At 36.0% G+C, this 17,435-nt stretch overlaps 1 protein-coding gene across 3 annotated transcripts; it reads right to left on the reverse strand.

Moving 5' to 3' along the window:
• Positions 1-8: 8 nt before the first annotated feature.
• On the reverse strand, positions 9-17,435 carry LOC113782765 (sister chromatid cohesion 1 protein 4). Of its 3 annotated transcripts, XM_027328683.1 has the most exons (16): positions 16,579-17,435; positions 12,977-13,238; positions 12,583-12,680; positions 12,378-12,421; positions 10,141-10,187; positions 7,901-7,988; positions 6,726-7,695; positions 6,255-6,647; positions 5,987-6,131; positions 5,325-5,461; positions 4,467-4,874; positions 3,835-4,394; positions 2,483-2,516; positions 2,005-2,113; positions 967-1,096; positions 9-400 (listed from the first exon to the last, which is right to left on the reverse strand). In XM_027328683.1, the coding sequence occupies exons 1-16, from the start codon at positions 16,700-16,702 to the stop codon at positions 302-304; spliced, it is 3,648 nt and encodes a 1,215-aa protein (XP_027184484.1). In that variant the 5' UTR covers positions 16,703-17,435; the 3' UTR covers positions 9-301. The 3 variants fall into 3 exon arrangements, with proteins under 3 accessions (XP_027184484.1, XP_027184483.1, XP_027184482.1); XM_027328682.1 differs by having other exon boundaries at positions 3,835-4,874; positions 6,255-6,617; XM_027328681.1 differs by having other exon boundaries at positions 3,835-4,874.

The following is a 17,435-nucleotide window of genomic DNA, read 5'->3' on the forward strand; positions in this document are numbered from 1 at the left end:
AGAAGACAGGAAGAGCAAAAACGGAATTTCCATTGGCATAACATATATAATTAGCAGGAAGACTAATTTTACATGATGATATATACACCTAATTGCTGTTGTCCCTGTTACACTGATGTTCTACAAGCCCCAACTGTTAGGACTACCTAAGCTATAAACTACTACATCTTTTTAAACATGAAAAGAATGAAGTAAGAATAAACCCCCACCAAATCAAATTAAGCTGCCCCCTGCCTACGAAAGTACATATATCCTCCTTTTCATCTATTATTCCAGTCTCCGATATCTAGAATTTCGGATCTCAGTAGTCTGATTTAAAAAGCTTTGTCCGAGGCTTTAAGGTAACGTTACCAAAGGGTCGCTCCTGTTCTACATGGATGTAATCTCTCGTTTTAAGAACCTGCAAGGATTTTAGAGTAACCCAAAAAAAAAAAAAAAGAATAAATGTTCAGACGATGAACATGTTAGAAAACATAGCAAAATCAGAACAAAAGAAAAGCTATTAAGCTTTAAATGCAGTACGAGAGAAGCAAGAAAATTGCTGTTTAGTTATAAGGTCGGTGGATTGGAAAGAAAGTCCTAAGAAGGCTGGCATAGAAGAAACAACGTCATGCACAAAGACAGCACCATGTATCAAATAGCAAATACATGTATACACATAAACCTCTGTAGATGCAGCCAACAACAAAAGATTTTTTTTATTTAGTTTTAGTTGTGGTTATTTATGTTGTGAATTTGGATAAATGACATGCATCATTTGCAGGAGAATCGAGTCAGGCTGAGTAAAGCTCAAAGAACAACATATGTCTAACTGAATACTTGAATAATAGACTAAAGCCGATTCAATTGTTCCCATAATTCTGTGTCAATAAAACAAAATTGAAAAAAAAAAGGGTATAATAAAGTAGTGATGTTTGAATGCAATAAAATATTTTAAACTAAGCATCAAACAAACAACTAACATACCAAAGTCTCAAAAAACATCCTTGACGCCTCCTTGCGGGTTTTACCAATCAACAGATTGTCCATGGGAAAAGCCTTCTTACCGCATTCCGCCTCTTTTACAAACACTGTTTGGAGATACTTGGCAACAGCTCTATAAACAAGAAATCAGAAAAACTATTAAGCTGAACGGTCACACTTATTTGGTGTTTCTAATAGTCAAGATTGTGATGCTAAAAGCCTAAAATAGCAACGAAATCCAGAACAGATCATGAAGAAGAAACCAACATCCTAGTTCACAACATGGCATTATCACAGCCAAGCCAAAGATGCATGACTTAGCATGTAACACCTGTCCAAGCATCCCAATGTACAAACAAACAGGCAGCTTCATCATCACCAACCCCTTTCCCCTCAAATGCAAACAAATGAAAGACACACAGAAGAATAAAAAAAGAACATTAAATGGACAAGATAGTCCCTAAGAAATTGAAAGTTCATCATAAAATGTTAGGTAATTCCATCCACTTCTCAAGCATAACAGTTAGGTAATTCCATAACTAACATCAAAATGGACCAACTAGATGAAATGGCATGACGTCTTTAAACGAAAATCACCTCATTTGACATAGAAATCAACATCCAACATGCCAATTTAATAGTAAGCTCAAAACTGGTGAAATTATCACATTAACCACCCAGCTATCTACATATAACAAATGTGCAATGACAAAAGCAGTTCCACATAATCAACAGTAACGACAAAACACCTTCAAAAGGTGAGCATTTGGGATAACTAGGATATGAAGATACAGAGACATATAAAAAGAAATCAACTCTCAAGCAATGATCATCATGCAATGCACATGACCCATACAAGAGAACCCATTCGCCATTGTAATGAAGCCCTGCAAGAAAGCAGCAACCTCTTGCCAAGTTGTTCAAGCAATAAAGAGAGAGTTCCTTTTCAGTCATACACCTAGAAATTTGCACCAGAAGGTAAAAATAGATAAATTTTAACACAGCATCCAGAGAGAAGTTTTAACACAGTAAAATAACTACCTCGTACGGGTAGACCACCCACTGTTCTCGATAAAACGAATTTCTTCAGCATTCGGTGTATAGTCATCAGTTACTTCAGCTACTTCGTCATCATCAAAATTAAGAAACTCTGAACAACAACGGCAACAATGCATCAAGCCAAGGATATATACAATTATAGATAAAAGTTCACACAGGTTTCCTATCAAATAAGAGCCAAGCTGTTCCTAGACAATTCAAGTTGTCAGATGGTTGTTGACACACGTAAAGCACTTTTGTTGTATACTTGAATAAGAATTGCTATTTTGAAAAATCCTTTTGACCTATTAAACTTTTAAGCATACATCACATGCATCAAAGTTTTCTAAGCCAAGCCTTGTGAGGCTTTTTCCATCTCCTAAGCCTTCTCCTCAAGCTGTTTTGCAATACACTTACTTTATAAGTGTGGCTTGGGCAGAAATACTAATATTAGCAGCAGAGCAAAAAGAAAGAAGGAAACCTGTGTCATTAGCAGCAGCCGAATAATTTAAGTCCTGCATCAATAAAAGGTATTATAAACAGGCTCAAAGTGGAGAGAAAGAAACCGTAAAATCGCCTTCAAAATTGATGGAAGGTTTCAGCTTAATTTCTCTGAACATAAAACAACTATCAGAATCAAAGCATTCCTTTTCTCCCAAAAAAATATTGTAAGGAAACCACAAATTGAGGTAGGTAAACTGCAATAAGTAAATATGCAATGAAGTGACATATACTTGGTGCATCTAAAGAAGATACAATCTATACAAGGGGTTAAAATGAATTCCTTTCCCTTTTATCTCTCTACCTGAGATCAAAGCAATGGACGAAAAATTTCACAAATTAACATGTTTCAGCATTGATCAAGTCCAGAAAGAAAAGAGTCATAAAAACTGAAAAGAGGTAGAAATACTGATGTATGCTTATTTGCTACCTACAACAATTTCCCGTTTTTATACATGCTTACCCAGCAGCCTAACCTTTATATTGTCCCACTGCCCCCAAAAATGAAAGCCATAGAAGACAAGGAGAAAATGGTTATTGAGTGACAAGAATGTCCTTTGACTTCATCTCATGTACTGAAAGACACATTCTCCCCCAGTTTTCAAAATGAAATTTAGTTGCATAATCAACAGCAGAGTGAACTTTCACACTGCATTATCAAAAGTCCCAAACCATTCCCAAAAAACAGGTTTAGCAATTATAAGCAGGAAAATTTCTGATCTTCTATCCTAACCTAAAAAAACAGTAAAGAACCTTAAAAATTGTCCATTTGAAAATGAAAAATGTTGTCAAAGTATGCGTAAATCCTGTGATTAGAGATATTCATCTTCTTTCAGGGTCATCGTCTTAAAAGGTACTTCTCTTTATTTTCCTGACAGTACAAACTCCAAAGTCATTTCCTTTACGCGACATAAAAATTTCACTAAACAACTGCTATTTGCCAGGAACTTTACATCACTCTAAAAGGGTGATACACATTCTGCAACAAGCACTAATAAACTAGGACATGCTCCCTATAAATTCAATCTGATGCAATTAATTGCCACTTATTAAATGTATAAAGAACACCAAGAAATTGTAAAAATCAGAAAACAAGTTCAAAAGAAAACTATTCTATGTGTTATTCAATATCAAGTCAAATGCAAGACCAATGAACGTGCTAAAAGTTATCCCTCAAGAACACTTACCGTGGAAACAGCAACCAAGTTGTAAAGAAGAATGTACAGCAGCATACAAACCACAAGAAACATAATTCAAGAACATAGGACATGCTTCCTCATAAACTCAAACGTACAAGTACAGAACTAAAAAGGTCAGTCATAGAAGACTTACCTCATGATCATGTGCATCGATGAGAGAAATTTCTGGATCAACCGTGCTGTCACCATAAGAACCATGCTGCATTGGATGTTGCACTTCATGAAAAGTAGCAGCTTGCCAACTAACATTTTCTGGAGCACTAGATGTGCTGATAATTGGTCGTTCACCGACTATACCATCACAGATCTGGTCATTAGTTTCCACTCTTCCATCCATATCTCTTGCCATTTCGATTGAAGAACCAAAAGCATTATTTTCCAACACTAGACAATTGGTATCTCTTTCAGTTTCTGCTGTTGCACCACCTTGGATGGCGTCCAGTGAAAATCCATCTCCTACACTAGCTTCAGTTTCGAGTGAAACAACAAAAGCATCAGCTTTATATGTGTCATCATTATCATCATTTACTTTTCCAATAACTCCATCCGCTGCTGAATTGTCCACCCCAACACATTCTGATTGTCGCTTCTCATCAGATGAAAGAAGCAGTTCATCCATCCGCAACAGATCATCCATCTCACTCCTTTTATCAAGTGAAGAAGTCTGGACTCTGTCCATGTCACCAATATCACCTGAGACAAGATTATTTTTCTCAAACTCAAGCAGAGAAGCAGGATTTACTGCTCCAGCAATTGAACTTCTACCATCAATTTCAGTTTCAGCTAAATTCTGAAAATACTCAGGCTCAGCTAGTACTAAATCTTCACCAGTCTTCATTTGCACTTCCTTGCTGTTATCATCCATATTTGGGTCACAATCTTCACCAACCTTATTATCATTTAGTTCACAAGTCTGAGCTGGTTGCATTTCACCATTATCTCTAGCTGTTGCAAGTACACCACCACCATCGATCTCACTTGCCACAGCTTGCTGTCCACTGGAGTCCATAGTATTTTCAATACAAAGGTTTTCAGCATTCTCTTCATTTACTGAAGTTAGTTTCAGGTCTGTCGCTGATGTCAGAGTAGCATCATTTTCTTCATTCTTACAGATTGTGATTCCACTTATATCATATCTTTGATTATGAAGACAGGCCAAGCATATTGACACTCCTGGAGCCAACAAAAAGAAAAGGTCAATGCAGTTGAAGCAGACAGCTGATAAATATATTTTCAGCATTGAGTTGTAAAAACATCATTCAGATGTACATCTCCACAGGCAAAAATTGGCACCAAGAATCTCAAATATGCTCAATCTCAAAAAATACAAACACAAAATGGGGAAAAGAAACTTGTGATACAGGAATGACCATTTTGCGATTGCATTGACCATCACATAAGCTACCAGGTGGTACCCATGCTAAAATGAGACTTCTTTAGCAATAATATAGGTACAAAAAGCACCAATGTTCCAAATATGAATCAGATGGGAAGTAGTTGGTAAAGATCAAGATATCTTATAGAAGTTCTAAAAAAGCCAACCACTTACATGGTATGGATGACCAACCCTATGTCATTGCAAGATTAAGAAACAGTGAGTGTTCAATTAGCAATCTAACTAACCCGAAAATATTGAATCCCCAAAAATTTCATCTTCCAAGAACTGCTTTTGGATCATTGCAATTTCAGGGCGTGTGCAGGGAGCTTTCTTTCTTAAGCGGCGTATGTCCTCAGTATTCATCAACTGTTGGCGAATTGTACTTTCACAAAGCAGAAGAAATTCTGTCAGTTATAATAATTTGAGATAGGAAAAGTTTTCTTGTGCCATTAGAAATCAATGAGTGGCATGAAAGTCACTAGATACTTTTCCAAGAAAATACAGAGGATAGACCATCAGGGACATGGCTTTCAAAATCATATATAGACACCAAAATTTACATATTGCACAGAATAGACCATTTATATAAACTGGTAGAGGCAGCAAGAGAAACAAAAAGTAACAAACTAAATTGTTTAACTAATAAGTCACCAACAAAGCAAGCAAATGTAAGAGCCAGAAGTCCGCAATTTTGCTTCTAACACCAGATGAAGTAAACAATATACACAATAAGCAATTTCCTTTCCTTTTGAATAAGCAGAAGACCTAAAATCTCTCTTTCCTCCTCAATTAAATTCCTATGTGCTGAAACAATCATCACCCAGAATTTGATTCCAAAGAATTGGACTATCAAACAGCTATCATGTCTGGAAAATCAACAGGCATATAATAGAGAAAAACAACATACTCGCCATGCAAAACCATGGTATCATCCATGAGAACCTTCCTTTTTGAGGTACTGGTCCGTGGAGCTGATCGATGGCGCTTCAGAGAGGTTATCTCAGAAGGAGGCGGTGTTGGCTTCATTTTCAAAACAGAAGATTTCCTTCCAACTGAAGTAACAAAATTTTGATTAGATTCAAAGGCAATTAGAAGCATGGTCAAAACCAGAAAAAGAAGCCAATCTTATTCTTAAGCCAACTTAGGCAAGAAAAAAAGGAAGATTTCCACTCTACCTAAAATGGAAGACAGCAAATCATCGTCATCAGGAACAGCCTCTACCGTTTTTTTGGTGCGCACTGCCCTAGAGGACTCCACTGAATTTAGACTCTGCTCAGTAAGCGTACTTTCAGTGTAACTACGCTTCTTTCCAGAAACAATTCTGCTCCCAGCATCACTTTCATCCACGCCTCCCACATCTCCTGGTGTAACCTCCATCAACATGCTCCTTGGTCGATCACCAAACCCTTCAGGTACTGATAACAATTTCTCAGGTGCAGGCAAATCAATATCCCCGGAACTTTTTAAATTACCAGAACCTGCATGAATGTCTTCAAGTGAAGCAGGTACTGTCGTATGGTTTTCCTTTAAACTTTGTCCTGAATCATCAACTGAGTTACATATTTCACCTGGGAAATCCTAGACATGTTTAATATCAAACTAAAAAAAAAATCATTCAAAATTCATGATTATATTATAACACCAACCTTGCACCACAGTAGAATCCCCAGAAGCCTGCAATATCTCCACTGTTTTAGAAGTTTCCAGAGGTAGAGCAGCTCTATCGGATGGTTCAAGATCAACACTATGTTCAGCTACAGCATGCGAAGAATCAAGCTCACCTAATTCCGCATTACACGACCTAAGAACATGAATTTGATCACAGGGAACTCCATTCTCAAGAACCAGGTTTGAATTTTGAGAATTTTTAGGCTCAACACATGCTATACTTTCAGGCCTCTCAAGGCCAGATGTACCCAGTAATTCAGCTCCAAACTCCAATCCATCTCTAGGAGAGGATGGTCTTTCCGAAATTGCATTATTATTCATATTATTAGATTTTTCTCCACCTTCGGTTACTTGCAAGCATGAACTAGCCGAACCTAAAACACCCTCGTCAAACCCTTCAGAGATAACTCCAGTGATTTCTCCATGGTCATCATGGGACAGACGAAAGGATGGAACATCATCCACAATTTTGACATTTCCACAACGTAATTCTTTTTCCCTGTTCAAACTATCAGAAATTGCAATTGCATCATCTGCCAATTTTGGTCCCTGACAGACGACTCCAACTCCAGCTACAGCATGATCATTTGATGACATGTCCTCAGTGTTAACTTCACTAGGAGACACGCCTGGTTTAATCCCCAAATCACTTGAATGAAACCCATTCTCCTCACAAGGCACAAAAGGAGCCACATCAGTATTAGTGTCAATAGGCATTGACCAACCAACCATATGCTCATTCCCTTGGTGAAGATTTGATCTGCTGAAAGTGTTCTCCAAGTTCTCCTTCACTGCAGATTCCATCAAATGGTTATCTTCAGATTCAATATGATCATCACATGCCGACGTCTCTTGTACATTAGATAAGTTAGGCTCTTCAACAAGTCCAGGAGTACGAGGAGCCTGAGCGTAGTCCATCAGATCTGCATCTTCATTAACATCTTCAATCTGCTTGAACAAAATCATAGTCACTAAGACCAAGGAACTAATCCACTAAAGATCAAATTATGCCAAGTATTAATATTGAGAATGCATAAAAAAAAAATTACCATCCATCTTAGTACAAAGGACTCCATTCAACATAAAGGGTCATTTAAGGTAGGGAGATAAAAACTAATTCAAAGCACAACATTGCCCTCATGTTCAAACTTACCACTGTTTCAGGGTTCGCAGGCATCCCTTGATGATCTTCATCTAGCTTCAGAGGTGTCATTGAATGGACAGATGCCTGGGGATCAGCACTGAAATCAGAAGGAAAAATATATATATATCAGAAACGATGTATCATTTAAATATAAAGATAAACCTCACAGAGTATGATAAGAGGATTGAAGATCTTATTCACCAGATCATTAAACTGGAGTTAAATCTACATGTACCAGTAAAAAAAAGGAAGACTAAGTCGTATCAGCAAGACTGAGCTAAGCCACTACTCTGTGGTTTTAAAATCAGAAACGCAAACACACGAATGTACATGTAATAGAGGATGACGGCATACTTGTGTAACCATGACATTACAACTACAGAACACAGCATAAAAGATTGACTGAACTATAAAATATATCAATTTCCAAAAGCACATTACAAATCAAGACAATATTTGAATAAGAAACGAAGCAACCAACTACCACCATCCTCATATCAAATTTCTCCAACGCCAAATCAGCAGTAATTTTATGTTTACAGAGGTAACCAGATCAGCAATAGTCTGGAGTTATACCTGTGTCTATCCTGAAGTGTGAAGACATTTGTCATATGATTCCCAAGAAACACTTGAAAAAATATATAAAATCCACTAAACATAAATTTATGAGCTTCATGCAGACATTATATAATTGCTTGAATATAAGATGCATTATGCTTGAAAATGACACCATAAAACTCACAGATAACAAAAGAACACCAAGTACAATACAAGTACAAAGGAAGATTATTGGAAAATGAAAAAAGACCCAAGCTCCATTTCCCCAAGGTTTCAGAGTGTACATTGTATCTTTCTCAAAATATGACTATAGCTCCAATGAGTAAATTCTAGAAAATGCGTTCACACATAATAAACTTGTAAAATATTCTACCAAAAACAAAAATGACCTTCATACTGATCTATTGTGCAGAGTGAAGACAGCGAAAGGGCAAACACATAGCAGTTAAGGACTTTATGATGCTAAAGTGAAACTTACACCTCATTAAATGAAACCTATAATTAGACGGCAAAATCTTTCCCAAATTTTTAAAAAATTTTGAGAAAATAATCCAACAAGAGACTACCCCTTTTTATGGCAAGAAGGCTCATTAAAGGTAATAGTCTAAAGTTTTCATGCCCCAAAAATTCTACTCTCTTATATCATGTGCAATTACATATATCATGAGAAACTATAAGCACAAAGCTATGCATATTAGCATGGAGGAGTCCAATAGTGACAAAATATAAATCAAACAAAGCATACTTGTAAAGGAAAATGGTCGAGTAACAGGAAGGAGAACAGAGAGTATAAAAGATGAAAATGATTAGGGGAAAAAAAACTTAAATAGGCCAGAGCCCCGTGGGTGGTTGTAGAAAAATCAACCTTCTTACTCTAAGAATGTCGCTTGCTAGTATCATAACTGAGCAAAGTAAGGTGCAAGATAAGATTAATGTATTTTATACCACATTAAGAATAAAGAGAAAACAAACACAAAAACGTGCATTCTTATGAATTTGATACTTTTGTTATTCAAATGTAAAAAGCCATACTCGCACTTCACTTCTCAAATCATGTGTTTTTTATTATATCCTGTGAAAATATTAGAGAACCAGAAAATTAAAAGAGTTCACATTTTCCCCATCATTTGATGAAGGAACATAGCGGAATACAGGTTAAAAAAATTCAACTCTTCCTCAAATCCATCAGATAGGGCATGGTTTCAGTCATTCTAAATCAGCAAATTATAGGTTTCCTTTGCTAAATGTAGATATGAGGAATTATTGTCTGCTTTTCACTTCTGCTTATAGCTGATTTTAGGCTGAAAAAATCTGATTGCAAAAAGTAGCCTAGAAGTGCTATTGAAATCAATTTTTAGATCAAAAGCACAACTTTCATTTTAGCCATTTCTTCAATATTAACTCTCTTATAATCAACTTTAGGAAAGCTGAAGCAAGTAAATTCCCTTAGTGGTAGCTCCAAAAGAAAATCAGTTTCATTGGCAACATCATCTTTTCTCATCTCACTTAAAGCGAAACAAGGAAAGATAAAAACTTCATACTTCCCTCATTTTTTTCTTCTTGTTGTCCCAAAGAGACAGTCCTAAACAAGCCTAACCAAAAGAGAGGGAAGGACGGCAAACAAGAAATAATAGGGTATCAGATTCAGATAGTAATCCAAACACACACACACACAGAGAATAACAGTCTACCTCAAACCAGAATGGCCTGCAACATCAATCTTGCCCATTAATAATTCCTGTGATCATGGAAAGTGAAGTTTAGTGAGGATAAGAGTTGCAATTAACTTAGTGTGTTTGGATAGTGGGTTATTTGAGATATTTTTACTGTAGCACTTTTTGTGATGTGATGTATGTGAGATAAAAAGGTAATTGGGAAGATAAAAAGCTGTATTGAAAATTGTAATGGTGATGTAAGCAAATATATTTGGGGAAATAACCCACTATCCAAACACACTTAGTATTAATATCGTTCATATTATACTGGACAGATGTTCTGCCAGTCAGTATTGTCTATGAAATCATTTTAAGCGTCTAAGATATAATTATATAGATGTAGGCCCACCATTGATACTAAAGGCTGTAAAATCATAATCAACCAAGTATATAGAATCTTGGAATCCAATTGATCGAAAATCTCAGATAAAACTTAGTTACAAAATTAAAACATCATTGGTGCTCAAGTTTTCACCCTTTGTTGGGAACAGAACCTATTCACATAGGGAGACAAGTAGTATACTGATTAGGTAGAAAAACAATTTTTTTTCTCACCCCTAGAGCCATGCATTTCTAGCCTGCAATGCAGTATAAACTTCACCAGGCAGTATACTTGAAAGTATTGAAATATAAAATTAAGCTTCAAAACTCTGACTGACTTTCATAAGGATGGAGGAATTTACAATTACAGGTGTACAGGAGATACAGAATTTGAAGAGTACTAAAAACAAAGAACAACTCTGTATATTTCTAGTCACTAATGACTATCCATACAATACTCCCATTACCCACACCCGCTTCCATCTCTTTTTCTCACAGATAATTTCATATGTTATTCAATTAAGAGTGAATGGCCAAAACGGTCACTAAACTAGTCAAAATGGCATCATTTGGTCACTCAATTTTTGTAGCTAAAAAGGTCACTGAATTCCATGACAACCTAAATTTTCAACAACAACCTAAAGTTGCTTCCTTTGCAGACTTAGCAACAGCTACAGCCTAAATTCAATGACAAAGCCCCAGATCTGGTAGAGTGGGAAGGAAGGAAGAGGAATGGCGGAAAGGAGGGGAGGGGAGGGGAAGGGAAGAAGAGAGAAAGGTGATGGAATTGTGCAATAGTGGAGGGGGGTTGTGAAGAAGTAGAAAGAAGAAGAGGAGGATGCTGTTGGTGATTTTTTTTTTTTTTGGCAATAGTGGAGGTGAGTGGTGAAGAAGCAGAAAGAAGAAGAAGAAGAAGAAAAGGAATCAATCTACTTTTAGATCTAAGGCATGGCTTGCGAGGGGAAAGCAGGTTGGCCATATTTTTTGGACATTTTTGCCCCCGCACAAATATTCCTTCAATTAAAATACCCATGTAACCAGATGATTCACCGGTAAAAATTGACAAAATGACTTGGACGGCGCGTATTTTCCAGTTTAGCAACCTTTTTGGCCACAAAAAAAGTTAGGCGATTAAGCGATGCCATTGTTAACAGTTGAGTGACCATTTTGGCCATTCACTCTTCAATTAATTTTAACACCTTTCTCTGTTCTCAGTTTCTAAGAAGCAATAGAAAATCTCACATTTAACACAAGGGTACCATGACCATTACCAAGAGTAGCAATTAATTCAGATAATAATTAAAAACTTAAGTCCAATTTACCACAATTCCACCACAAAAAGATAAGAATTAATGATACAACACAAAAACTTCAACTGTAATTAGCTTTTATCTTGACTTACTGATAACTTCATGAGAGAAAAATTGAAAGGAAAATTGCAAGTCCGATTTCACAGCTGCCATTAAATGTAATTCCTGAAAATGTCTAACCATTCCTTTTCAGGCTTAGAACTACAGTCTGCTTCTGCTTTTATGAATGAACTTCTAACTTTGGGGCACGTATAAGTTGTGTTCAGCTGTGTTCTAGCCTAAGCTGCATGCTTACAGAATGTCCTCACTTTCCCAGATCCAATATGAAAATACATCACAAAGAACTGCATCTAACTCGGAGTCCAAAAATGACAAAACTCTCCAACCATGGTAGATGGACAATGTCCAACACATCGTGTTGTATATGTTTAGATAAATAGTAGTTTAGTTCTAAATGCGCAGACCTCTAGATAAAAAAAATTAAAATGTAATACTATAAAAGATTTATTAGTAGTTTTTATTTGTACTAATCTTCCTCGATAGAGCAATAATTCAAAAGCAACATAGCACAAGAAATGCTACCTCGTCGAGATCTAGGCCTGAAGTATCCCCATCACCAAACCTCTCTGAAAATATACAAATGAAGCAGCACCAAAATCAGCTATTAATGTATGAAAATCAATAGCAAAAGATATCACAAGAAAGAATATCGAGCAAACTAAGAACAACTAGATCTTTTTTTGGCCACAGCCCACCAAGCCAATTAGTACAAAGTAATGACACTAACCATCCAGTCCAAACTGAGACGTCGAATAAACCACACCCTCCATGTTATCTTGAAGGGTGATCTGTTCCCTCGAACTAATGTGATGATCCACAAAATTACTGCATAAATTGTCATCAATGAATCAATATTGCATCTCACTGGTAACATACAGTACTCTTGATGAAACACTTTGGCTTCAAAAAAAAAAAAACCAACTAAATACACCATAATTATAAATCACAAGCATAAAAAATATATGACATTTATCATGCATATGCAGTTAATCTTCAACCTCAAAGAAGTCTACAGTTCACATTTGACCTGAAAAATGAGGTGATGTTCTATATGGAAAAATGGTACACTTGTCGAGGCATAACTTCATGATGGAAAGAACACAAAACATGTAAGAACCAACCCCTGAAAGATGTCATTATCTGGCAGCTCAAAATCATCAAGATCGAAAGTCTCTGGCAAAGTGATTGAGTTATAAGGTGCCTTAGATTCTTCAGGAGGTAAATCTACAGCAGTGGAGCGAAAAGCTTGCTTGATCTTAAGCAAAGCCTCACTGCAATCATCAAAAAGGTAATTGACCTTCCTAGAGTATATCCTCACTACGCCAAGTAGAAGATGGCTTGACAACCGCAATGCAATGGGAACATCAGGGCAAAGAATTGAATCTGTTGTAGATATGAATCAGAAGCTCCATAAGAATAAACGAGTCTTACACAGAAAATCACAAGTATACAAAGGAAAAAAGGAAATTAAAATTGGTAAATATGAGCAAGCCAATTAATAATTGACTTTTCAGAGAAGAATAATGCAAATGTAACACACTTGCATACTAAAATACATGGCAAAAATTTCTAATATTTTGCAGCCAGCAACATTCATTTGAAAAAAAAAGGACAATATGAGCTTTAATAACTTGCAACTCCATATGCAGGAGACACTTTGATACTCAATGACTAGAGAAGAATTGCACCAAAAATGAGACATCTACAGCAGTTATGTCAAGCTAAATAGGTGCTTAGATTCACACTTGTTTCAGCTTAAGTTCAAACCCAAGGCACTGGTGAAAACTTTGCATTTTAACAAAGCAGGATAGCCCTAGAAAGCACAACAAAAGAGACAAAAAATGCACATACAAGAACAGCAGATATAATTGGAAATGGTATGCAAGAAAATCATCATAATCTATTGAATGCAGTACAGAATTTCTAGATGGCCACCAGTCAAATAGAATTCAGAACCTCAAAGAGTAGTAATTGCTGCATGCTGCAGGACTACTCCATAGACAAATATAATATAAACAACCGCACAACATAATTTGATAGAGTTACAATTGTATACATAAAATTATCAAGGACAATATCAAGAACCTTTTTGCTTTTTCTGTTTCGATCATAGTTTGGATAACAGTTTTTGAGTAGCTAAGCAGCAATTTGGCAAAACTTCTAAAACTGATCACTGCATCTTCATAGAATTCAACTAGAATTGGGTGATACTATAATTATTTCAATGACTATTGGATGCACTGAAGTTTCAATCTGAACCAAACATAGGGCTGTGGAGGATTTAAATTGTAGCTGTCAGTGAAACTTTGATTAATCATTACTTTTGTACGCCTTGAATGCAGTAAAGTTTTAAGCTTGAATTGAAGATAAAGTTCATCGAGGTTTTAAAATGTAGCAGTCAGCAAAATGTTGGCTACAAGACAAAGGTAGGAAATACTTTGTTTTAAATGAACAAACATCAAGAGAAAAGCAGAGATTGCACGCCTTCGGTTTAGCAAAATAGCACGTTAAAGAATTGTATCCAAAGCGTGCAGAACACATGTAATACTAATGAAATTTCAAATGTCTTAGCTATAACAGAAGACCTACTTTAATTTGTACATAAAAATGACTTTACTGCTTTTACATATGTTATTCAATTCCGATTTACTTTCCCATAATCATTACAAAACACTTAAACCCATTTTGAACTCCACAAAAGTCAATTATTGCGAAATTTCTGTAACCCATACTGAAGGCCTTGTTCTAATCTGATTATTGTGAGAGAGAGGACACCATTAACCAATTACAATTGACGTGATAACAAGTTTTAGATTCTACTATTTGGTCATTCACACTCGGGTCATTCAACATGTGTGCATAAACAAGAAAATGAGGAGGACAGGTCATTCCAAAAGAACCTCCTTTTTCTTTTTATGTGACTTGAGCATACCAAATAAAGCCAAATTCTCAAATCTGGTCCATAGTATGGTTTAATCAATCTAGAAACTTTTACTTGATCAATCTGGAAACTTTTAAATCAATCTAGAAACTTTTACTTAATTTGCTCTGCAAATGAAAATAGTTTCCCAACTTGTTTGTACATCTCCAATGGTACATATTCAACATTTACCAATCTGCTAATAGCATTCTACCTCCTAACTAATGACGCCAACAATTGATTGAAAAGTACAAATCCATAACATGTAAAAAGGTGACAAACTAACAAATTAAATATATTATTCCAATGCTTTCCATCAGAATGAAACACAGAATAACACTCTCAAATTAAGATTTCAATATTGGTACTTAAGGAACTAAAAGTTCTCGTCGTCACAACTTTGTCGCATGCCAAACGCAAAATGGTATCCTTAATTTAGAATTACACGTTTGGTACTTATGCTTCAATCTCATTCGCCAAACGCATAATGGTATCTTTAATTTAGAATTACACGTTTGGTACTTATGCTTCAATCTCATTCACCAAAAACTTAATCGACGCTAGTTACCGTCCATATAGCTAATCAACAAATTGGCATAATAGGACATGATCTAGCTAATAGAAACAAAATGAAACCAATCGGAAAGCTTCAACAAGGTGAAGCTATAGAATATTTTCAAAACTAAGCTCACACTCCTCACTTAATAACATCAAGACACATATAACGGTGACAAATTTCTATTGGAAACAGATGCGGCATATTTGAGCACCATTTTCAACAGGGAGATTTCAAATATTGTCGAGGAAAAGAAAACATAAAAATATTCTCAGGAAATAGAGCAGCACAATAAAAAAAAAATTTTAAAATAAGGAAGACCAAAAGAATTTATTATGCCACAAACACAACACTTCCAACGAATGAAAATTTTTTTTTGCCTCCTAAAAGGTAATGACATGAAATTCAGTCAGCCTTGTACTTCAAACAAGTGAGCATAGACCCGGAACCTGAATGTTAGTATGTAAGTATGTATGCATGGAGGGCCCACCATACAGGCAAACTACCTCCCCCCAAACAACTGATTCAAAGAAGTTCAACTTTGTTTGAACCCGTCCAGAAAGTACTAGCCACCGGACAAATCATTCTTTTAATAAACTCTCTACCTTTATTTTAGGGCCAACACGGCAAAGCACATCGAGAATGAGGAACATGACGTCATTGAACATAGATATGTTGCTGAAGCTTATTCTACCTTTACCAAATTGCTTACGAAAGCAAAAAATGATGTGGATCGTATAAAAACAGAAATAATCCAGGCAATAAACGTCTTGTCCTTACGTGGAAGCAGTCTTTATCCAACTAGGAGCACCAAGACCTCATTTATCCATTACATACGCAATCCAAGGATAAGTTTCTGGCATCATTTCCATCGAGATTAAACATGTAACTCTAACTACTATTTGGCAAAAGGTGAGTAAAATATAATGTGTAAACACACAAACATTGCAAGATTTACCAAACTTAAAATATAATGTGTAAACACACAAACATTGCAAGATTTACCAAACTTCATAACGATTGCTATCCTTTCTTCATCCTGGTGATTAACCATTTCAACTTCCACATTTACTCACATACAACATCTTTAAACAATTCCCCCCCCCCCCCCCCCCGCCTTACAAAAGAACATTTTCCTAAGAGATATTCAGACAGCTAATTCATATAGAATCAATTCAAGCTACATTCAAAAAAATGTATAATAGAAGCTTAACACAAATCAGAAACCCGTAAGGAAATTTACTTACCTACAGAGTCACCAATATCGGTATCAGCCACCTGATTTTTTCGAAGCTTCCGTTCCAAATGTGCTGCAATCCATATAGTTCCTAAAGGCCCCTTTTTTGCCAATATAAACTGCGAATAAAACATCTTTTCTGACCCACTCTTCCCTTATTACTCCACAAAAATCCAAACTTTTCACCTCAGAAAATTAAAATTCACACTTCTCTACAACAAAACAACAACAGCTTCTAGTAATTCTCCAACTACCCTCTACACATCTACAAACACACCACAACAACCATAATTTACAACACTGTTACCTCATAAACCCGAGAAATGAAAAAATCCCCAAAAACCCTTAACTTAAAAACCCTAATTACACAAACTTCAATCAGGACCGGCCACATCTAAAATCACTTCCAAAAACACCTCAAAGCCCATATTCCCACCAAAACCCTAGAATTTAAGGACGACCAAAAAAAAAAAGAACCCAAATTAGCTATAGCTTGAACACCTAGGAAAGCAAAACCCTTAAGCTAGGGTTTCTTCTCAAGTCGTAAAAATCTCCAATTCAGCTGCTTTCACAAAAATTACGAGTAAAGATCCAAACTTGACTTCAAATTAAGCAGCTACAAGCTTCTACTCGAACAATTATCTTCGAAAACTAAGATCGAACTTCGATACTTAAGTAGAAAAGAACAGTATAGTACAAATACATACATACAACTGATCTGTATATATAGGTAGAGAGAAAAGTCGTGAAAGAAGGCGGAAGTAGTGCGTGTAGTGTGTGCAATTCGATCCGAGTGATTGAAATGAGAAGCTGGTACCTCCGATACGCCTAGATTTATTTTTATTTTTTCTTTTCTTTTTCCATCTG

Source organism: Coffea eugenioides, chromosome 9 (assembly GCF_003713205.1).
Source record: "Coffea eugenioides isolate CCC68of chromosome 9, Ceug_1.0, whole genome shotgun sequence".
In the NCBI taxonomy this organism is placed as follows: domain Eukaryota; kingdom Viridiplantae; phylum Streptophyta; class Magnoliopsida; order Gentianales; family Rubiaceae; genus Coffea; species Coffea eugenioides.